Source organism: Pan troglodytes, chromosome 1, assembly GCF_028858775.2.
Source record: "Pan troglodytes isolate AG18354 chromosome 1, NHGRI_mPanTro3-v2.0_pri, whole genome shotgun sequence".
Taxonomy (NCBI): Eukaryota; Metazoa; Chordata; class Mammalia; order Primates; family Hominidae; genus Pan; species Pan troglodytes.
Genome location: NC_072398.2, coordinates 134,347,091 through 134,371,690, shown reverse-complemented (window position 1 = coordinate 134,371,690; position 24,600 = coordinate 134,347,091). Strand labels below are relative to the sequence as shown.

The window sequence follows — 24,600 nt, the reverse complement described above, 5'->3', positions numbered from 1 at the left end:
TTCTTTTTATGTACATTCATTAGTCAAAGTATTTTCTGTATGTTTCTACTTCTGAATAAAATCTACGTATGGTTTAGGTAATACTTTATTTCCTTAAACAGTCATGTCTCTTTATATCTATATCTATATATGTATATTTTTTAACCTAACCTATTTTTCCTAAGAAAAATATGGTGAAGTACTGTAGTTTGGCTTATCTTTTTGTTGTTCTCAAAGGCAAATGTGATCTAATTTGCAAATTTAACTGTAAAACAATTTTGCTCTTTGCCTTTTCTAATTATTTGCTTGTTCATTTCATGCTTATATGTCATTGCATTTTTTTTAAATCTTATTTTATGTGAACTACTCTAATACATTTTTCTTTGAAGGTTCTTCCAAAGATCTTGACGAGGCACTCTTCCCGTCTTTCTTAGTAATTTTTTCTTTGCAGTTATTAGTCATTGTCTTCTAAAAATATTTTTTAACTTTATTCCCCCACCCCTTCCTTCCTTACCACCCCCCCCCCCACCCAGTTAAATAAAATTTATTGCTAAGTTATTTTCTTTAGTTGTACATTTTATGTCTGGTATATTTTATTTTGAATGCTATGAAAGCTGGTATGAAATGTGGGAAGCTCAGTGTATCAGTTTATGATGTCTAATTTGAATATTTGTTTCATTTTTAATTGGCCTCTGTTAATATGAACATTAGCTTATTTTATCCATTTAATACTATTATCATTCACAGTTCTGCATGCTAAAATGTTTGAATCAGAGTGCCTTTGTTTTTATTTTAAGACTTTTGCCTGCATTTCATAACCAGCCATGCTTATGCAGTTAAAGTTCAAAGTTTAAAATTCCTATGCATGCTTTCCTTCCCCATGTTGAGATGAAATGCTGTAATTTACTCTTTGATATAGATGTACTTTACCCATATTTGTCTTGGATGACTACATTTTACTCAGTTTTTCTTGTACAGTACATAAACCAACCATTTTCTGACCAAATTCCTGCATTTCCTATGTACTGACCTATATTTTATTTTGTTTTTGTTCCCCAATTCCTTATTTTTTTCTTCTGCATTGCTGTTTCCCTTCCCCATTTCATCCTTTTCCCTGTGTGTTCACCTTCCCTTTCCTTGTCTTTTCCCAAATGCCCATTCCCTTCCCTGTCTTATCCTTTATTTTCCTTGTCCTTGTCTTCATTCCCTGTCTCCATTCCCTATGTTCATGCTTCTGTGCTTGAACAAATGTTCCTCGGACCAACTTGCCCCAATTAACCGCCTTGAACCATGATCCATGACCACCTCACCATTCTGCGGGAACCACCCTTCGTTATGGATGATCTGTTCATCTCCGCTCTTCCTCGACTCTTCTCTCTTCTTGTCTTACGCTGCTTGCTCTTCTCTCCTTCTAAAGATGGTTACGCCCCAAAGTCTGTTTACCCTCTTCGGTATGTTATTGTTAGCACTATACTTTTATTATTGATTTGATTTTTGTTTCACCTTAATTCTTATTTGTAGCTAGCACTTTGGCTTAAAGTTGAATAGTAAATCTTTTGCTATTTTTCTTTGCTATTTAAAACTCTCCATAGACACAAAATTTGTTTTAATGCATGCTAATTTATTTTGCATGGTCTTTAATTTAATATCATTCACATAGCTTTGAGGGTTTATCAAAAATTATTCTTTTCAAAATTCACTGTTCAAAATCTTGATCTTCTTTATTCATTTGTGAGAATGATGAGATTGAGTGATCATGTTGATGTCTGAATGTTTCATTGATATGTCAGAAAGATAATCTTTAGGTGACTTCCACATAAAATTAATTCCATTTTTGGATTACCTCTCTGTGGCTCCAAAAAAGGTGTTTATGGAGATGTGCAGCGTGTGAAGATTTTGTACAATAAGAAAGACAGCGCTCTAATACAGATGGCTGACGGAAACCAATCACAACTTGGTAAGATTAAACTATGTTTTATCTATACATCTTCACTTCTGCTTTCAAATGCATAATGTGAATCTGCGAATAAAAATAAACTCCTTTACATCAGTAAGAAATTATTTTAATGGCCAGGGCTCAAAATGTCATTTTAATGTGAATAGTTGTATGTGACGAACATATTTGTATTTTTCTGCTATCCTCCTACTGTTTTTCAAATGCACTCATAATAGGAAGAGATTTTAGCTTCAAAATTGTAATAATAGTTTCACATGAGAATTATATCATTTATATTGAAGATTCATAGTGATTTTTATTCTAGCTACTCCTTGTTAATAGAGGCTAACTGTTCATACAGTCCATAGAATCCTTCTTAATGCCATGTTATTTTAATTCTTCTAAAGTCTTGCGATACCAGGTTCTTAGAAGATGAAAAGCTTGTGCTAAAAACACTGTTGTTAATCCCTTTGGGAATCTTAAAAGGCACTTTAGTCAGGTTACACTTTATATCATTACTTAAATAAGTAATTGATTATTTTAATTAAACTTATGTTGTTTGACTTCATACATACTTGAATACATAAATCTAGAACACACCTGCACATTCACACCAGTGATTGACTGTAAATGCCAGGATGTTCTTACATTTCTGTTCATTGAGATTCAGGGATAATGGTGCCTCAGACTGATTGTATTCACATTGTTAATTTGTAAATTTGCCATTTTTGATGTAAGGACGAGTGTATTTTTGCTCAGAGATGAACAACTTGCTATACTAGACCAATTTTGGCCTTTGACATCACATAGAAAATTTTGAATTTCAAACACATAATAGGTTTGAATTTTAGTGTTTCTTGGCAATAGTCTTAGCAACTCAGATGAGGTATAAAACTATCCATCTGGCTGTCCATTTTTAAAATGGTGGTATGTGTTTTAAAGAGATATGAAAGTGCTGATTATGTCAAGATACTTAGTACATATTTTCCTCTTTCTCTGTGTGCACTTCTGTACTCTGGTTGGAATAGTCATTGCTGTTGTTTTCATATATGTTGTAAGTAGCACTTAACAGTACTTCATAATAGGAGTATTCTCAAATATGTCATTTTTTTCCCTAATTGTTTGAGGTATGGGTGGCATTGTGTCATTTAAATAAGGGATGCATAGTCTTTATGGTTGGTAATTACCTGTGGTAGAATTACCTCAGATCTTCCAGATAGTTTTTGTTTTATGTAAAGACTGTTTTATGTAATATTTTAATTTTTTGCCATACTTGTAGTCTGCTTGGGCTGCTGTAACCAAAATACCATAGACTGAGTAGATGAAACAACAAAAATGTATTTCTTCAAAGTTTTGAGAAATAAAACTTTGGGGTCTAGAAGTCCCAGATGAAACTGCTAGCAGATTGTTTCTGGTGAGGTCTCTCTTGGCTTGCAGCCAACCATCTTCCCCATGTGTCCTCATGTGGCCTTTCCACTGTGCAAGCACGTTAAGAGTCTCTTCCCCTTGTAAGGCTCCTAGTCCTGTTGAATCAGGGCTTTACCCTTAATGACCACATTTAACCTTAATTACCTCCTTAAAGGTCCTGTTTTTAAGTACAGTTACATTGGGGGTTAGGACTTCAACATATAAATTTGGGGAGGACACAATTCAGTTAATAGTACTTAAATTTGTAAATCATTTATCCCAAATTTTATAAGATATTGTCACTAAAGTTTTGACTTGCTAGTAGGGCTTATAATTTTTGGACTATCTGTAGTGGTAAATAATTCATCATTTCTCATTGCTGCTAGGTAGATTTTGCTTTCTTGAACTGTGTGACCATAAAAGTATGTACTGACACCATCATTTCCTTTAAAACACACACACACAAACACACACACACACACACTCCCACACAAAACTCTATGGTGTACTATTTAGTATGGTGTACTAAAAAGATTATCAAACTTGGTATTTAAAAAGTTAGCTATATACTTTTTACAAGAGACATGTAAAGCAGAAGAATATGAAAGATTGAAAGGAAAAGGATGTAAAGAGATACTAATATACTGGACAGATAGTAAGCAAGACAAAACTTAAATACCTTTATTAAGACAGAATTGATAAAGGATTTAGTTCACTAGAAAGATATAACAGTTTATGTATATGTGTGCCTAGTGAAATAGCCTCAAAATATATAAATAATAAGTAGATAAAACTACAGGTAGACTTGAGCAAATCTATTATAGTGGTGGATTTCAATTCACTTTTCTGAATTACATGTCAAACTGACCAAAAAAAGACAAAATCAACAAAGATACAAATGATACAATACAATTACCTTAACAGAATTATGTGTCTAAGTTATGCATCCAACACAGTTTTTAAACGCATATGGAACATTTTTGAAAAATCAGTCACATACTAAACCATAAAGCAAGCTTCAGCTAATTTCAAAGAGTATCATACAGACCTCATTCTCCATTGCACAAGTAAGTTAGAATTAATAACAAAAAGATGCATATAAAATCTGTATCCTGAGATTTAAAAATAAGTCTCAGTATTGCATGAGTCAGAAGTTTGTTTGTTTGTTTGTTTTTGAGCCAGTGTCTTGCTCTGTCCCCCAGGGTGGAGTGCAGTGGTGCTATTGTGGCTCACTGCAGCCTCGACCTCCCAGGCTTAAGCAGTCCTTGCACTTAAGCCTCCGAAGTAGCTAGGACTAAAAGCATGCACCACCTGCCCGGCTAATTTATTATTATTATTATTTTTTGTAGAGATGAGTTCTCACTGTGTTGCCCAGACAGAAGTTATTTTAATGGGAATATAAAATACTTAAAATTAAGCGATAAAGTACTACATACAAATTAGATATATGTGGTACAGTGAAAGAGAAGTCTTGACGGGAAGTTTTAACTTTAAGAATAACAGTGTTACCCCCAGGGAAGGAGATATTAAAGACAAGACTGGAAATCAATGGTATAAAAGACAGTTGAGAGAAAAAAACATGCCACAAGTTGGATTCTTTGAAAAGACTAAAAAAATAGACAAACATCTAAAGATTGATTAAAAAATGAGAGTGGTAACACAAAAAAATTTTTTTGAATTATAAAGGGGAGAAGCATTGATAAAGCTCCAGTTTCCACATCATATAAACACCACTATGTCTGTAAATTTCTTGAGGTCTTTTAAAATTTTTATTATTCGTTAATAATCTCTTTCATAGATGGATTAAGGGAAAGGTAAAAAATTATATTAAATCAAAAATGTCATTTCAATTGTGAAACATTGACTTTTTCCTTCTTTATTATTGCCTTGTCGATTTATGCCACATTTCTTGGAATAGGAGACTTCAAGTGTAAGATTCACATTGTTTAAAATTTTATTCATTTAAAATTAGTAATTCAGGTAATTTCCTTCTGCTCTGTTTACTCCTTGTGTACTTTCAGTTTTTGACAAAGCTTTTGTTTTCTTTTTTACTTAAAAATTTTGGTATTCTAATTATCATCCCCCTTCCCCTTTAGATCACTTCAGATCCTATTGTCGGCAATCAGCTGGCTAGAACTCTCTTGTTACCTGGCTACTTCCTGAGGTAGCTGTTTGGTTATTTAGCTTTATTTTAATCCCATTCCTCTATCACTCATCTGTTCTGTATGCAATTACTATGCCTGGGACTTATTTTCTTATTCTTTCCCTCCATTATCTCAAAGCTCTGCTGTTTGTGCTGTCTTTTTATTTAGACAGCTTTTTTTCTGACAACCTGAAGTCTACTTATTTATATCACTTAATTTCTCAAACTCACACTTAATAACACATTTTGTCTGAGGTAGTTTATCTAAACAAAAGTTTGTTCACTTAAAATAGTTATAGAACTTTAAAATTTTATAATTCAGTGGGTTTTATTGTAAAAGGATTTTATGTACTGTCACTGTAGATAATTGGTTTTACAGGTGTAAGCGTAAATTTGCAAGTATATGAAATTAAGTATGTGAAATGCAGTGTGAGAAACAAATGAGAAAATTCAGACTTGTGAGAAGATTGTTTTGTTTTTTTTCTGTGCTTAGCCTTCGTGAAAAATCTGAGAAAACTTAAAATATATAACACTGGAGTGACAATCAGGAAGAGTGGACTCTTTTTTTTTAATTTTTTAAAACAAATTAGGGAAGTAAGTTCAATGGCTAGTGGTTATCATAATAAGAAAAATTTAAGGAAGTTATAGGTAAAATAAGAATTTTACTTTTGTTTCTTTTCTGAATGGTACCTCATATTTTGACAGCATTATCCTTTTCAGATCTGTTTTATATTTAATTGGTTTATTATACATGTAAGTATGATTAGATACATGGATTTAACCAGTTCTTTGTATCTTCTGTGTCAAAATGTATACTGTAGTAGTATACTGTTTATATTAGAAACTCTTTGAAAGTGGATGTTCTATTCTTAATTTCCTGATCTTCCACATTGTCTTTATCTGTAACTCTACTGTTTTTTGTTTGTTTTTGTTTTTGTTTTGAGACAGAGTCTCGCTCTGTCACCCAGGCTGGAGTGCACTGTGGCACCATCTCAGCTCACTGTAACCTCCGCCTCCTGGGTACAAGCAATTCTGCCTCAGCCTCCTGAGTAACTGGGACCACAGGCACGAGCCACCACGCCCAGCTAATTTTTGTATTTTTAGTAGAGATGGGGTGTCACCATATTGGCCAGGCTGGTCTCGAACTCCTAGACCTTGTGATCCGCCCACCTCAGCCTCCCAAAGTGTTGGGATTACAGGCGTGAGCCAACGCGCCCGGCATCTACTGTTAATACTTTAATGTTTTTATCTAGTTGATTGTAGTCATTTAGACCTTCAGTTTAGCCAAAGTGCATGACATATTAGAAATGGTCTTTTTTAGTTATTTTGACTGGTGAATAAAACATATAACTTTCTAGCATCAGACCAGTTCATTTAGTTTAAAAATGATCCAGCAGCTATGTCAAGAAATAGTCATGTAATGTTCTGTTTTCACACACTGCACTATGTTCTGGGGTAGAGACAAAGGTTTGGATTTTGGAATATTTGCATTATACCAATTGAGCTTCCCAAATCTGAAATGTTCCAATGAGCATTTCCCTTGAGCATCATGTTGGCCCTCAGTTTTGGATTTTGGAACATTTCAGATTTCAGATTTCTGCATTAAGGATACTCAACCTGTACAGACTGGGAAAGGTATAAGCCATGTTAAAGAATGAGTTTCAACTTTGTCCTTAAGGGTTTTAAGCAGGTATTGACGTGATCAGATTTGTAATTTATGAAGGTCATGAAGCTGCTGTATAGAAAATGGATTGGAAAAAAATATCCAACAGGAAGACAAATATGAGACTGAGTTATCCAGATAAAAAATAATGTCAGCGAGAAGTAGAGAAACAGATCATGAATTTGAGGGACAATTAGGAGGAAGGCTATCACAATATTTAGCAATTAGGATGTGTAACAGAAGGGAGAAAAAGAGCTAGGGATGCTTATTAAGTTTCTTTCTTGTGTAGCTCACTATACGATTTGTTAGCAGGATTGTTGAGGAAGATAGATATTCATAATCTGGATTTTCATTCTATGAAAGTAGCTGGCTTTTTTGCCAGAATGCCTTGTCTAGTTCAAATGAAAATGTACTTAAGTCTTATCACCAGTGGCCAGGGTAAATTGGTGATTTATTTTAAAATCATAAGAAAATTCAGATTTTTAAACTGTTACGTTAAAAGAATTATGTTTGTTTTGAGCTTTGTTATTGTTTGTTAATAGACATGCTTTCTTTTTATAGCCATGAATCATCTTAATGGACAGAAAATGTATGGAAAAATTATTCGTGTTACTCTGTCTAAACATCAGACTGTACAGCTACCTCGAGAGGGACTTGATGATCAAGGGCTAACAAAAGATTTTGGTAATTCCCCATTGCATCGTTTTAAGAAACCTGGATCCAAAAATTTTCAAAACATTTTTCCTCCTTCTGCCACCCTTCACCTATCTAATATCCCGTAAGTATATAAGCTAGAGTGTATTGAGATACATTCTATTTTGATAAAATATGAAATTTATTATTAATCTTCACTTTTTCTTCCCATTCAATTTTCCTAGTCCATCAGTAGCAGAAGAGGATCTACGAACACTGTTCGCTAACACTGGGGGCACTGTGAAAGCATTTAAGTTTTTTCAGTAAGCAAGCTTCCTTATCTTTAAATTAGTGACCTGATAAAATTTTTCTTTAAGTAGTTTTTGTTCTTTTCGTTTATAGAAATTTTTGATTCCGGAATGGCCAAAATTCAAGTATTTAATAAGCCCTTTCTAATTTGTATGAAGTATCTAATTTTATAATTTTGTTTCAGAAGAGATCACAAAATGGCTCTTCTTCAGATGGCAACAGTGGAAGAAGCTATTCAGGCCTTGATTGATCTTCATAATTATAACCTTGGAGAAAACCATCATCTGAGAGTGTCTTTCTCCAAGTCAACAATTTAAAAATGGGAAGATGAAGATTGGGGGTGAATCACATTGTTCAATGTCATCACCTATTTGACTGTTCAGAAAAGTGGGGACCAGAGTTTGATTTTTTTTGTTTTTGTTTTTTTGGGGTTTCTTTTTTTTTCCATGCTGTTATCATTCCTTGGTTATAAAATGAAATGGCATATGTAAAGGCAGAGTTGTTAACTGCTATATTTCATCTGTTCTATAGGGAAGCCATTTTGTCTGTTTAAAATTTCAGTTTAATTTTGCTTTTTTTTTTTTTTTTTCCTTTCAACTTAGTTGACATATGTGCCTTAAAAAGGAAAACTAGTGTTGCTATTGTGCATTTACTAGAAAAAAGGAATTGGTTGTTTAGGGCACACTGTTATATGGGAATTAAAATATGTTTAGGCAGGGGTGTGTAAAAAGGTTAAGTTTTTGTTTCTCCTGCTTGGAACTTATTTTGAATTACTGGCTTGTCACCTTTTTTTCTATTTAATCAAATAAGATACATGATATTGAAAGAATAAAGCAGCATTTTTAGTTTTTACTACCTTAGGCTTTATTGCTTTGAAAACAACATTGGCCTTTTGTATCTCACAATTCTGGTCTAGATTCAGTTATGAATGTAGGCATTAGTTAAAATTAACAAGATGCAGAGTATTAATTTCTTAAGACAACAAAGTGATTTCTGTAAGTTTGAGCCCTATGTGGAAAGCATTGTGGAATCTTAACCTTTTTGTACACACTCTTGTGGGACGTATCATATAAATGTCAGCACTAAGTAATGTCTTGTTTGTGGCTGAATATTTTTCGTAGATGTTTTTGAAGTTGACATGACTTACATGCATTTAAATATATATTGCCATCCTTAGTTTGTAATTAAGATTTGGAATATGGTTGTGGATTTCTGAGCATGTGCAGACTGGTCTAGCTAGTTCAGGAACTGGTGCATGTATTTTTCAAAGATAAAGAAAGTGTACTGCGAAAATATGCAGGAAGATTAATTTTGTGGCAGTTTTCTAAAACTGACAACCAGGTGGGACCAAAGTTTATGTGCCTTTAGTCTTAATTTACCTTGCATTGTAATATTCAGTTTTAATAAATCTTCAAAATATTTTGTATTTAGGAATAGATCTGACTTTAATAAAAACATGGCTCAGAATCTACAGGTCAAATTAATTTGAACAGTTCTTGTCAATCCGAATTGTTGATTCTGTTTAAATGACCAATACTTTTTGAAATTGATGTACTTAGTTTCAAGATTCATAGATTCTGTTATCTATGTAGACAGAATGGTCATGTATATTTTCTATTAGTTGAGTTTTTACATCTTTAGAAATGTAAAATTCAGTATAGTTTGAAAGCGGCACAATTAAAAATTAATTTTCTAACAAAGTTGGGAGGTTTGATGGTTGTTTAATTTCATTTTGTGTGTACTCTGCTTACCCCTGTAGCATGCTCAATAAACACTTCTGTAGCTCTATATTCACCTTTTCTGTCTTTCTCTGCTGCCTTTTCTCTCTCCTCTTCTTTGTTTTCACTCCACTGTGCTTCTGAATTCATGTTTATTCTCTGCCAGGGTGGGAAAGGAGTAATAATATTACAATTCTATGGCTTTATACCATAAATAAATCTAGATGCTGTGAAAATATACCAGCTGGTTTTTTTTAATTTAAAAGATGGTAACTGCTTTTCAGGAGGACACATATTAAACATTTCCCACCCTGTTATAATCTACTGCTTTAAAGACATAACTTTTATTGTAGCTTGTTAATTCTATCTCTTTTGTTCTTGTTGTTTTTTTTTTTCCAGTAGATTTATGCACTAATAGATCTTTTGGATTTGCCATGCTCTCTTGCTGCAGTTTCATCTTTCATCTTTTGTGTCTGCTAAAGATTTCTTACTAATCTTAGACTACCTTGTGAGTTAACAAAAAGAACTTGATATTACTGGGAAGAAAGAGCAGCATATCTGCATATCAGCATATCTGCTTTTGCCTTGGGTGGGAAGAATGATATACATTCAAGTATTTAAAAACTTAGAGTAATTTGCATTTAACAACTGAGGATGTTACTACTGTAACTTGTAAGCAGTTACAATTAGGGTGCTATTTATATTCAAAATATTTTGGTCAGTTTTTCTAAACAGATATATTGGTATCAAATAACTTTGGAGTTAACACATGTTTCTTAGGTTTGTTCTGTTATAAAATATCCCACACTTATGCAAAACTTATACATAGGATAATAAAAAGTAAATGAAGGAACATAAAATATGTTTTACTATACTTAATGTAGTAATTCAGTTACCTCCAAGAAAGAAGAATATAATAAGTAAAATAATTTTGTTTACACTAGTGTCACTGTTGTCATCTGAAGAAAAACCATTAGAGTCAACAGTCTGGGATGATTTGGAAGCTAGGTGATCTGTGTTTTTTTCTTAAAATAACGTCGTAGCACAGAGGAACTCTAGCAGCATCAGATAAGTCTAAAGTCTAAAAAACCAATACCAGGGTTAGTGAATAGTAATTGAACAAAGCTTCTCAAGGTGAAGTTTTTCTCAGTAATTAGTGGTGGCTATAATATTTGAAAGTAGGTTCTGTCACCTTTTCAGGTGCTCATTGTGGGTGGGATTGCCTTGGGAAGGAGAAACTAAGTCCTGAGCTGTGTGTGTGGACTTAGTTTGTGCCAGTTGCTAAGCTGGTGGGAGTTCCCAGTCTCCCTAGTGGGAGATAACCAGAAACCAGCTCTTCCTGCCTAAGGACTACAGCAGATTCTATACTGTCTTACAGTATGCCCTAATACGGCCTTCCTTCCAAAGCACCAAGTCACTAAAGGGGGATTTTGACATTGTAGAATATTTTTAATTCAGTACATCAAATTAACCCAGGCCTTGGCATATAGTGAATTGCTTATTAAAAGTTAGGTAAAAATAAAAACAGCTTTGTCGTATATTAGTACTCTATGACTCTTAGAGTGAACTAGCTAACAAGTATTCTTAGGACTTAGCTGCTTTGTTAATAGAGGTCTTAACTTGAATATTTAGAAATAATCAGAAAAATTATTTTTTGGTATTAAAGAAGATGTATTTTGGAAATGGGTTTTAAAGTACCTACTTAAGGAAGAGATATCTACAGTTCATATTTAATGTTAGCATTTGAAAGCAATGAAGAAAATTTTTCCTTAACCAGGAAGTGTAATGAATCATTATATTAGAGATTAAATTAACACTTTGGAAGCATTTTAGCTCCTAGAGTTAAGGTTAGTATAGTGAAATTATGGTGATTAGCTTAATTCATTCATGTACATCTATTTGTATCACCATATAATTACTAGGGAAAGGACAAATCACTTTTCAAAGCCTCAATGTTATTTGTAAAATGGAGGCAATAAGTTCTGCTCTGCTCCCCTCACAGGATTATTATAGAGGCTCAAATAGGATAAGTGAAGGAATGCTATGCAATTAGTTAACTAATGCCAGTTCCCAGACTGCCAGATTTGCCCACAGTAAACTTCATTATCCACAATACATGTTACCCTAATACGTCTTTTTGCTACAAAGAAATACTAATGTTTTAAAATTATTTACTAGTTTCATAAAGCAGAAAGATGTAAAATGCAGTTATAGAGAGCATCCCAAGCCAGATGAAAAGAAACCATGGATTTAGCTTTATATTTTCTGTTTGAACTTGATAGCCCAATCATAAAATGCACATATTTAATTATAGACTGCACTTAAGATTTCATATGTATAAAAAAGTTGCTGTGAAACAGGTAATTTTAACACTCAGGAATTTCAAGGCTAAGGAAGAAAGACATATTCTCATGAGCAGCTCTGAACTTCAAACAGGATTTTCTGGCTGCCTTAATATATTAAAATGGAGCCTAAATCTGAAAACGTTTTTTTCATTCAGGAGAAAGTACAGAATTCAGTGAAGTTGAGTATACTAGGAAACCTGATGGCAAGAATTCAGCAGAAAGTCTTAATTTTGAACCGTAATATTCATTGATTATGCAAAACCTTAGTTTTATAGTTATTCTTTGTTATTTTGAATAGCTTCCCTTTAAATTTTCTAGTTTCGGATTTTGCAAATAAAAGTGTACATGTTAAAGTTATAGAGTATTAGATTATTCACATTAAGAACTGTTCAAATACGCGGAAAAATAAAACCGTAATGAACACCTATGCACTTCACTCAACTATATCACTACCTAACATTTTCCATATTTTAAACGTAATTATATATTAGTTGAAAGAAAACATTACAGAATGAACTGAAATCCCGTATGAACCTCTTTCTGATCTTAGTTCAAACCTTATTCTTTCCCAAGAGGTAATTGTTACCTTCAATTTAGTATTTTATTATTCAGTGGTTGCTTTTCAAGAGGAATTTGTCCTATATTCTGTAGGCTAAATTTCTTGTTTTGCCTAGTTATAAAAATGGCAAATAATATGATATTGGGTGTTTAAATAGTACAATATTGTTCAAAACACACTTTATAATTTTTAACAGACTGTTTGGACATTGATAATTCCCTTATCAAATCTCATGACATTTAACCAATTTTTAACAAGGATTTTAAATTGTGTTTAAGAAATAAGTCATTTGGGCCGCAGGTTTCTCTGAAGGATGTAAACAAGGAGCTATATCATTGGTATTTTAGACGCTGAATTATGTGTAAGGTCCTTAAATACAAACATACCCTTTGTAGCTTCACAGAGCCACCCGTTTTGCACTTCTCTACCTTTTCTTCCTCCCTCTTTTGCTCCCATTTCAATGGACAGAAAGACTATGTGGCATCTCTGTTTTCATTCACTTGGTTTATTGTCTTGGTATGTTGTATAGGTTTTTGAATCAGAAAATTTTAACATTTTTAGATACAAAAAATAGAAGAATATTTAACCCTTGTCAGCTTCAGTTAGCAACTTAGATCTTCCTCGTTTCCTCCACCCAATTCTCATCTCCTTTATTAATGCAAATCCCAGATATATTTTATCAAGAAATTTTGTAGCATATGTTTGTGTTGTTTTATTCGTAGTCATAGTTGCTTTCTCTAATATCTAGACTAGCCTAGCTGGTCAATACTACTTTTCTTCAAATCCTAGAACCTCCCTATTAAAAATATAGTCACCAGACCAGTGGCAAATTAGTATCACCTAGGAGTTGATTAGAAACTCAGTCTATGAGCCTACTGAATCTACATTTTGACAAGATTGGCAGGTGATGCATTTGGACATAAGTTGGAGAAGCACTCTTAATAGAATGCATTTTTTCAGTTCTATAAAAATCAGCTTCAAAGTTTTTTCCTGAGTGTGGAAATTATTTCATTAGTAATTTTAAGTTATGCAGATATAGTTAATATCAAGAAATAATTGAACTGAAAAGGAACCCGGATATCTAGTTTTAACCAGCTGTTTTAAAGATAAACAGTTCTAGAGACCAAATGAATAGTTTAGCAACATATTTATTGTAACTTACCTGTAGTTAGAATCCAAGTCCCTGGCTTTCCAATCCAGTCTTCAATGTATAATACTGATCAAAAGAAATACAGGCCTGCTATTATTCATAAATTTAAACTATTATGTACAAGTTGATAGCTTATAATAGAAATCAGTATGATTAGTGTTAAAAGTCAAATTTAGTCTGACAGGGAAGGAATGTCCATGTGAACTGATTTTTTTAATAGAATGCAAATTAATACTCAATTCCTGATTTGTTTATTACATTTTGTGGTTTAATAAAATGATACTCGGGTCATTTTCATAAAGAGCTTTTCTATTAATGCTTCCTCAGTCACATTCTCTATTCCTATTGCATAGCACAGTCTTAACAGTTGAAATGCCTAAGCCTTACTGAATGATGACTGATATTCTCTCTGAGAGTTAGAGCTGTACTATAAATATACATTACCTGTGCAAAGTATGCCTTCAGGGGCTATTCCCCATAACCTTAGCAAAATTTTAAAATATTCTTATGGCTAGCAATCTTATCTATTGTCATGTCTTACTATTTCCTGCTTACCACCCCCATTTCTCTCTCAACCTTGTTGCTGCATTAGCTGTCCATCACTTAACACTGTTTATTTCTCTGTTTTTCTTCCATCATTCTCTTCTTTGCAACTAAATGATTTAGACTTTTTATAACCATAATCAACCAGTTAGATTCTTTTTATTTGTGGTTATTGAGTTGATAAATGATAGTGCATTTTATGTAATATTCAGGTGTTATGCTATTTTTATCTGGTTCACTTTAAAACCTCCCTGCCCCCCACTCCCTTTTTTTGTGGGTTTTTTTTTTTTTTATTATTATTATTTTCCAGTTTTGTTTTGTTTTGCTTTTTAACTTCTGAGATTGCAGTGGTTCCAGATGGTTGAAATCACTAGTAGTGATTTACATGAAGCATTCATGTATTTATTACTGGTATATTCAACTATAGTGGAGGGAAATTGGTCGAAGAATTACGGTTAAAGAGCTCCTTTAAAAAGGAGATTTGTAGAATTCTAAAATGTGATTCCGATTCATATAGTCATGATTCTTAGAAATTAGCTACAGGAAGAGATAGAAACATTGCTATAGTTGTCTTTGCCCTAAGTTTGGAGTTTTATAGTGTAATATATATATAATAGCTCTAATTATAAATACACTTTTACTCTGGAAAAAGCATAGACATTGACATAAGAGACATTTAAAAACCATTATTTTCTCATCTGTAAAATGGAGAGAATTACTTCATATGTTCACTTATAAGGATTATGTGAAATACTGTTCCATTCCATTAGTAGTTTTTCTTTTCCTCTAATTGGGGGTGGGGGCAGTTTTTGGCATTCTATTTATGGAAGGTGTTTTTTTCCCTAAGATCATTTTGACGTCTCAGAAGACATTTGCTATGTACGTTGGACATTTGCTATGTACATTGTAGAGAATACAAAGATAAACAGAACCACAGTACAGCTCGTTCTATTAGACATTGAAAATGCATATTCTAGCATATTTAATATATTAGGGAACAATTTAAGCATAATGTGAATTTCATGTTTACTGAAGATTTCATCCTGAGAAACAAATGAAAGCAGAAAATTACAACCAGCTGAACCAGCTGTGTAAGAAATATATATATGGTGTGCACACATGTACATACCTCAGACATCTATTAGCATTCTCAGTTTTCCACAAGTTAAAAGCCACGCTTATCCATATCTGGTGCTAATAACTTCCTATCCAATTTCAGATAGCTGTTTTCAACACATCTGACACCTTTTTTTCAAGCAAACTTCAGGTCTTTTTCAAGATAAAGTCATTTATAGTAGTGTCTATATATTTCTTAACCATTTAACATGTAAACTGTGCTGCCTTTTAAGAAATTAATTCTATCCTTTTTAGTGTCACAGTTGAAGATTTTGAGTGTTGTGCCCTAACCTTATCATTTTCCTCATAAGTCCTGTGGTTTTTATTGTATGATTTTGCATAGTGTGGCAATTCTTGGAAATGCTTATGTTGTGTTATAGTATAACTGACTTACTACTTTCAAATAGCTTCTAGTCTGATTCACGTTATGACAGTATACAGTATAGCAAAATAAGGACATCAGGGAACAGGAGGCTGAGCATATCACCATTTACCAATGGTGGCTTGAGCAAGGCACTTCATTTATCGAAGTCCATTTTCTCATCTGTACAATGGAGGTGATGATAGTACATGTCTTTTCTGTCTTGTGTTATTTGTAGTTCAAGTAAGATATGAAATATGGTGTAGAAATATAGGGTTGGGAATATCTAGTGGTACAAAAATCAACTTTTGGCCCAATTTTTAGGTGAGATAATTATGAGACATTTTTCGACCTCAAAGTCTTTGTTCTTTTCTCTCTACACCATTGTGAATAACACAGTGTATATATGAGATTAATTTATTACCTCGACTTTCCATTTTTGTTTTGTAAAGTAGTAGTTTAATTTTTTATATCTATTTATAAAGTTAACTGCAGGAGTGTACCTGCAGTTAACTTTATACAGTTAAGAAGAGGTTGGTTTCAGTTTTAAAGATTGTATGTCAGTGTAAAACATCCATTATTATGCTTTCAAGTAAAATAGCTCCTAAAAATATGGATTACTATCAACTTTCAAGGAAAATAGCTCCTAAAAATATGGATTACTACCAACTTTCAAGGAAAATAGCTCCTAGAAATATGGATTACTAGCCACATAAGGTGCTAACATTTACTTTTTTTATTATTATTATTATTTTAGACAGAGTCTTGCTCTGTCACCCAGGCTGGAGTGCAGTGGTATTATCTCGGCTCACTGCAACCTCCACCTCTCGGGTTCAAGCAATTCTCCTGCCTCAGCCTTCCGAGTAGCTGGAATTACAGGCACCCACCACCACACCCAGCTAATTTTTGTATTTTTAGTAGAGACAGGGTTTTACCATGTGACCAGGCTGGTTTCGAACTCCTGACCTCAAATGATCCACCTGCCTCAGCCTCCCAAACTACTGGGATTACAGGTGTGAGCCACCGCTCCCAGCCTATTTGCTAATATTTAACCTCTTGAGAGTCTTTAATTCTTTTTTTCAACAAGTGTTCATTACCTGCTATGTGCCAGCTTAGATGCTTTGGATGAAATACAGGTTGGTGCGAAAGTAATTGCGATTTTTGCCGTTAAAATTAGAAAAACCACAATTACTTTTGCACCAACCTAAATAACTAAAACACAATTTCTTCCTATCATGGGGCTTTCAGTTCAGTATGAGATAAGTAAAGAATTATATGGGTTGATAAATTTTCTGGAGGAACTATTGGGTGTTATTACAGTGTGCTCAATCTTTAGCAGTTAGGAAAGGATTCTTGAAGGTAGTTGTATTACCTGGGTTGGAGGTAAGTGTTGGGGACACAAGTGTTAGAAACAGAACAGTTTGTTTAAAAGTTGGGGACAAAAAAGGACCAGAATCAAGATTACGGCACCCTGGAGAAAGTTAAGCATGGCTCGGTCATAAATTAGGAGACAAGGAACAAATAGAGAAATACGTTTGGATAGAATAGTCAGATTATAGGCTGTGCTAAGTTGTTTGGGCTCCACTAGGGTTTCTAAATGCAGTTATTGGTAAAATGGACTTAGGAGAAGGGACAGGGTTGACATGACAAATCTAGTGAATTTATGTTCATTAAAATATCCCTTTTGAATTGATTTAGTTTTTGTATGTTTCTTTTTTATAATTCCAAAAAATCATACAAATAAGTTAAACTTATCCATCTAAAAGCTGCACACAAAACTTGATGTTAGATTCTTTTAAAATTACAAAATTAAGACTTCCAAAAGAATCTTGTTGAATAAGAGTAAAAGAAAGACCCTTACTCAGTAAAGCTGCGTTATACTTTGGCAGTTTGAACCCATGGCCATGCCTCTCTGTGTGATAAGGATTTGGCAAAACCATGGAAGAAACATACATGTTTTTGAATTGTCTTTCCATGGTAACTTAAAACATTTTTTCATGAAACATGGATATATATCATTAGAAAACTGCAAAACATAAAGCTTGTAAGTTATAAGACAAGATTTATCTCTTTTTTTTTTTTTTTTTTTTCTGAGAGAGAATCTTGCTCTGTTGCCCAGGCCGGAGTGCAACAGTGTGATCTCTGCTGACTGCACCCTCCGCCTCCCAGGTTCAAGCAATTCTCCTGCCTCAGCCTCCTGAGTAGCTGGGACTACAGGCGTGTGCCGCCAAGCCCAGCTAATTTTTTTGTATCTTTAGTAGAGACGGTTTCACCATGTTGGCCAGGCTGGTCTCGAACTCCTGACCTCAAGTGATCTACCTGCCTCAGCCTTCTAAAGTGTTGGGATTACAGGCATGAGCCATGGCACCCGGCCAAGATGAAATTTCAAGGCCATTTTAGCCACTATGCTTTTAAGACTACTTAAAGCTGTGCTTTCAGGTCTACCCAGGAATACTTGTTCACTCTATACTATTGCTGCTGCTGTTCTGGCTTGAGAATTTTGAGAATCACTAAGATACAATTTTAAGTTTTGACATGTAAATTATTTGGTTGAGTAGAAAGAATTAATGTAGATAAGCAAAAACCCCTTTATAAAAAATGCTTACCCTTTAAAAAATGTTGAATCCTCACAGTACGATTAAATACTACTTGTAAAAGTGTCTGTTAACCATAATATATTTTTTAGATAATTTGAGTAGAATTATACGTGCAGTATATTCTTGAGTTTGTGACCAACAAAGAAACAGATTAATGATTGAAAATTCACCATACATTACTACCTATGTCTCTCCACCTGCTATCTACTTCAATTTTTTTTATATATAAAAGTCATTAAAGTCATTTGTAATTGAGTTTGTTTTTTTTTCTTGAGACAGGGTCTCACTCTGTCACCCAGGCTGGAGTGCAAATGGCATGATCACAGCTCACTGCAGCCTCAACCTCCCAGGTTCGATAGATCCTCCCACCTCAGTCCCCCACAGGCATGCATCACCATGCCTGACTAGTTTTTGTGTTTTTTTGTAGAGACAAGGTTTTGCCATGTTGCCCAGACTGGTCTCAAACTTGGGCCAAAGCCATCCGCCTGCCTCGGCTTCCCAAAGTGCTGGGATTACATGTGTGAGCCACCACACCCAGTCATGAGAATTATTTTAAATCAGGTAAACAAAATGTCTGTGGGAATATTGAGCTTTATGATAGATACCTAAGTTTTCCCAAAAATAATTGTGTTAGCGTTTCACTGAATCACTATACTTAACCTAGAAATCTAGGTTACCAATAACATAGTCTCTTTCAGGTTTTTTTCTTTTCCTGTGTCTTTCTTTTTACTAAAATCATTCATAACTGGGATGACTTACGGAGTTGATACCTTAGGTCAAATCCCAATTTAGAAACTCCCAAAAGCCTGTCAAATTTTGACACATACTTTAAATGAACTGTTATTGAGTAGATATAATTTAGTTGTAATAGTTTAATAGTGTTTGACCTATCCAAACAGATAAAAGAACTCATTTTATTCAATCTATATTTAATATATTTATTGCATAAATCTCAGACCCTCTTCATCTAGCACATGGCCCTAATAAATGAAAAATAAGTGGCAAAATCAGTCCAAATTTTGTTTTCACTTATCTATTTTCACTAAATTATGTATCTAAACACAATATACACAAGTACTAATCTGCCAGTAACAAGGTTTTCCTTTTTTTTTAAGAATAGCTAGGATTTTGTTTTCTGCTGGGGTTGGAAAGCTGAAGTATGTGGTTCCTTGTAGAATTGTTAAGGCAAACTATAGGAAGCAATTGAGATTATAAAACAAGACACACAAGAACATAGCAACATTATTTAACATGTAAGAAGATTATGTAAGAAGAAAGAACACAAACATGGTTACGTATGTCCTTTTCCATCTGCGCTACTCTCAACAATCAACTTCATGCATTGGGATCTGGAATCATGGTGAATTTTTCTCTTTTCAGCTTCCTTTTAAAAAAAAAGTATTTCCTAAGAAGCCAATAACAGCTATTTGACAATTCGCTGAAAATTTGAGGTTCAGTATAAAAAACTAAATTTATACTGTTTTCATTTGCTGTGATGAAGACATGACAAAATCAGAATGGTGTTCCTGCCCATGGACTTAATCTAGCTTAGTTAGATTTGCAGTGCAAGAAGAGGACATACGCCTTTAATTTGTATATACAACCAACACTAAAAGTAAACCATCCATCTGGTAGTCCTTCAGTGAAAAAAGAGGATGGAGCAAAGAATGTTTTTTGAATTTTATCCTTCTTGGTTCTGGCCCCTTATCTAGCTGTCTTATTTCTGACACAATTTTATATTAACATTTCTTCTGTCTTTTAGATGTAAGTCTTACACATTTTTATCATAAGATCTAAATGCATTTTTGCACTAAAGAGCCAGAACTTTCAGCTGTCCCCCATCTTTGTCCTGAAGTACCAGCACTGGAACATCTGTTTTCGTTTTTCAGATTAGGGCTTAGTAAAGCTTCAGGAAATGACACTCCTGTTGGAGCAGTGGCAGCAGGAAAACAAATCTGATGTCCAGTAGGTCTGGATTTAAAGGTGTGGTCTTGTAATAAGTAATAGCTAGAGCTTAGAGAATATTTTCTAGCCACATTCACTATGCCGAACTCTGTATGCATTTGCTGATTTAATTCCTGTGGCAAATATTACTTCCATATTAGAGAAAACAGGTTCAGTAGGTGTTAACTACCAAGGTCATATAGCAGATGGTAAAGCCTGAACCTGTATTTTAAACTCTGATTCTCCCGCTGTCATCCCAGGCCACAAGCTTTTAGTGATAACACTTTATCATAAGCCTCCATAAATATGCAGAATTTTCATTTGACACATTTATTTATCCTGTCTCATTGCCCTGCCTACTTAAGGCTCAGGTAGGGACAAACAAACACAAAGCTGGGCTCACTTTCCAGTGGAGGTGAGCCAGTTGCAGAGACCAGGTGATAGCATTCTTTGCTTTTTACTCTTCAAGTTGGGTAGGTACACCAGAATCTCGACTCTGCCTAAAAGGAATGTATGTGTGTTCATATATGTGTGTGTGTGTGTATGTATGTATAAAATAGTTATAGTCTGCTTCAGCCATACTAGCTGCTTTCTAACAACATATACACATTTTTTGTTTTTGGAGTTAGGTTTTTGTGTTTCTCTCTCCCCTCAGCTTGCATGCTTCTAGCTCTCTGATCTCCACATATCTTTCCAGAGCCATTAAATTTCCCCTCCTCTGTAGAGCCCTCTCTGATGTCTAGAGACTACATGGCTTTCTGTACTATTTGGCTGATCACATTATTCATTCAAAACAGACTTTATTAATGACTTCTGATTACCAGGAATGCATTTGTAATTAGGGCCTGAATTTATGATTCTCTTTTTTGTGGCCCTTGGACCAGTATCAACATTACTTGAGAACTTAGTATAAATGCATATTCTCAAGACTCACCCTAGATCTACTGAAATACAAATCAGGAGGGGTGGGGCTCAGCAATTTGTTTTTTTAACAAGCCTTGCAGATGACTCTGATGGACACCAAAGGTTGAGAATCATTGGCTTATACAACAAGGCCACTGATTTTCCAACACTTACTACCTGTGCTGGCTGTGAGGCTCTGATCACCTAGTATGTCTGTTACTTACCCCAGTGTAGTGAAGCCTCAGTCCACTCTGAGTTTTGCAATATGCTCACCTCCATTTCCACTCGGAACCTATTTGTACTAACTTCAACGTCTACAGACCTCTGATTTCTCAAGGCGTCAGCCTACACTGGCTTATAAAACAGGCCTTCAGTGACCAGTTTCTTTCAACTTTCAACACTACCTTTGGTTTTAGCACATTAATAATAGCTACTATTTAAGAATTGCAGCTGGGCGCGGTGGCTCACTCCTGTAATCCCAGCACTTTTGGAGGCCGAGACGGGCGGATCACGAGGTCAGGAGATCGAGACCATCCTGGCTAACAAGGTGAAACCTTGTCTCTACTAAAAAATACAAAGAAATTAGCTGGGAGTGGTGGCGGGCACCTGTAGGAGGCTGAGGCAGGAGAATAGCGTGAACCCAGGAGGTGGAGCTTGCAGTGAGCCAAGATCGCGCCACTGCACTCCAGTCTGGGTGACAGAGCGAGACTCCGTCTCAAAAAAAAAAAAAAAAAAATTGCTTTTGGCAAGCTCTACATAAAGTACTTTATACGGTTTCCAAAGTCACAGAGTCTGTACGTGGTAAAGCTGTAATTCTAACAGGAATTCTTTAGAGCCTGCACTCATCTGCCGCACTTCGCTCTTTCTAACACTTGAGTCAGCCAAGCGCACTCAGATCACTGCCCACAATGTCCGTTCCTCAAATCATTTCTCATCTTCCACCTCACACTCACCCATATACTTTTCTGTGCTTTTTTTTTTTCTGAACCAACTTCACCACTGCTACTATCTCCTTGACCTTTTTAGTGGGCCTGTGGAACGCTGTTCCTCATGCCATGGTAAACAAAACGTATCCTTAATGTTCATAAAATGTGTCTTCCTTGGTCTTGTCTTAACCAATACTAACCTAGTTCTGCCCATTTTGTGTGCATCCCACAGGATCAGAAAGTAGTGCATATTCTTTTCTCTCAATGGCTGCTTCTCGTCATATTCTACTTTCAAGTAAAAATTCTTGCTTCAATGAAACATTTACATCTGACCATGCTCTCTTCTACCCATTTTCATCTTTACAACCCAGCAACCTCCTGTTCACTCCACATTCATTGAAAACTTTTGCACCTAGCCTTTTGTCCATTATCATCCAAGTCCTTATGTCCTGATTATTCTGATTTCCTGTTTATCACTTAAACATATTTTTATGGAATATGTTTTCTTTAGAGTTCCTTGTTCACCTAAACTCCAGGGACCCAGACTTCCACCACACTTGAGTCGTGTGTGGTCATGATGTTTTCCAGAACTGGTTTACCTCTGAAAACTTGAAGATTAACAAACATCTTGGGGATTTTTGTCTTTCTTTTCATTGTTGTATCCCCAGTACCTAAAACAGTACTTGGGACATAGGAAGTGCTTAGTAAATAACCGATTGGATCCATGAATTACAGCTTTCAATTTTTCAATTCCAGCATGTCTGATTTTTGAAAACATAGTCTGTATTCCTTGATTCCTCCCAGTTCTTCTACATAGTCTGGAACCAATGACAGGTTATCTGAACCATTCACTAAGATCTTCATTATCCTTATACTTGTCTGCTTATGCCACACCTGCCCCACAAATCCCAACCCAGATCAGTATCAAACTCTATATTCTTTGTATTGCTAGGTACAGTTGAACAAAATCTTACATCCTTGCAGATTAGCTCAACTCATCTGAGTCTGTAGCAACATCATTTAAACATTTGAAGGATCAGGTTCAATTCTCTTTTCTTATCCCCTTTAGCTTATATATACATTTTCCCAGCTTTACCACGAGCAAATACTTATGGATTACTGAACATGACATTTTGTACATGTTTGTCCTTCTGCTGGAATGTCCTCCCCCTTTCCCAGCTTGCTGATGTATATGTACTCCTAAGACTGAATTATTTTATGTGAGTCCTTCCTGATTTCTCAGCCTAGCCTTGGTAATTTGTACTCTGCTAACAAACTCTGTTTATTTGTATCACTGTACTTTCCAAATTCATTCGAGTAAAAATTACAAAAATGATCTATAGTCTAGCAAAGAAAACATAAGCCATACCAATATATATAACCATGGTAGTATGATTTATGTTTATAAATATATAATATGTATGTATATAAATATATATAGATATATATTTATATAAATTGTGCCATGAGAGCACATGGGAAGGATAATGCTACAGAGGAAGTGACATTCCATTAGGGTACTGAAGGTTAGGTAACCATTTGCCAGAGGAGAAAAGGATAACGTGCACATCTTGGTTAGATACAGTAAAAAATATGTGCAGTGTAGTGGAAAGACATATTACGTTTAGTTCATATGAATAGTTCAATATTGATGGCAGGTGGGAAGTGGCAAGAAATAAAAGTGGGAAAGCTGATAGGTCTCATTTCTATAGATAGAAATAGTCAATATTTAAGCAAGAGCTTTGTCTCATCAGATTTGTGTTAGAAAGGGAACTGGTAGGAATGATGAGGATGAATTACAGTGAAGAGAGCCTGCAGTAATTGAGATCAGTCTGAGAAACTCTTGAAGTAGTGCAGGCCAAAGATAATGCTATCAGCTCGGGCAGTGGGAATGGAGAGAATTTGAGAAATTCTTTATAGATGGGTTGAAGGATTGACTAAATGAGAAAATGTGAAGGAGAAAGAAGAGCTGGTGACCAGAAGGTTAAGCTATTATTTTTTAAGGAAAAAATTAGAAAAAGTAGTTCTTGTAGTATAGTCTGAGTGTGAAAGCTAGTGATTTTCACATTAGTTTAAAGAACTATTGAAACATCTATTGGATTATAAAAGCATAATATGAATCACAGAGAATAGGTGAGAGTGAAGATAATATTTAGAGAGTCTTTGGCCATACCATGTAGATAATAGTTTAAGCAGTGGGAGTGAATAAGATAAGACTATCTCTAGAGAGTGGGTAGATATTTATATTTTTATCTGTTTCATGTTCTATCAGTTATCTCTGTCCAAGTAGACTGTGTGCACCTTGAGGGCTGAGACTGAGTCAAATTTTGTATGCCTCTAAAAGTGCAGCAGCAGAAAATGATACTTT

General features: G+C 34.6%; 1 protein-coding gene across 5 annotated transcripts in view; it reads left to right on the top strand.

The window, feature by feature from the left end:
• PTBP2 (polypyrimidine tract binding protein 2) overlaps positions 1 to 9,770 on the top strand; it is a 91,144-nt gene extending 81,374 nt beyond the window's left edge. For 3 of the 5 annotated variants that reach the window (XM_009425965.5, XM_009425961.5, XM_016922982.4), the window contains 5 exons: positions 1,397 to 1,430; positions 1,844 to 1,936; positions 7,690 to 7,906; positions 8,007 to 8,084; positions 8,255 to 9,770. In XM_009425965.5, the coding sequence (XP_009424240.1) occupies positions 1,397 to 1,430; positions 1,844 to 1,936; positions 7,690 to 7,906; positions 8,007 to 8,084; positions 8,255 to 8,387 (555 nt within the window). In that variant the 3' untranslated portion in view covers positions 8,388 to 9,770. The remainder of the gene's footprint in view (positions 1 to 1,396; positions 1,431 to 1,843; positions 1,937 to 7,689; positions 7,907 to 8,006; positions 8,085 to 8,254) is intronic. The other 2 variants (XM_001157727.8, XM_009425962.5) reach the window with 1 other exon arrangement.
• Positions 9,771 to 24,600: the final 14,830 nt, after the last annotated feature.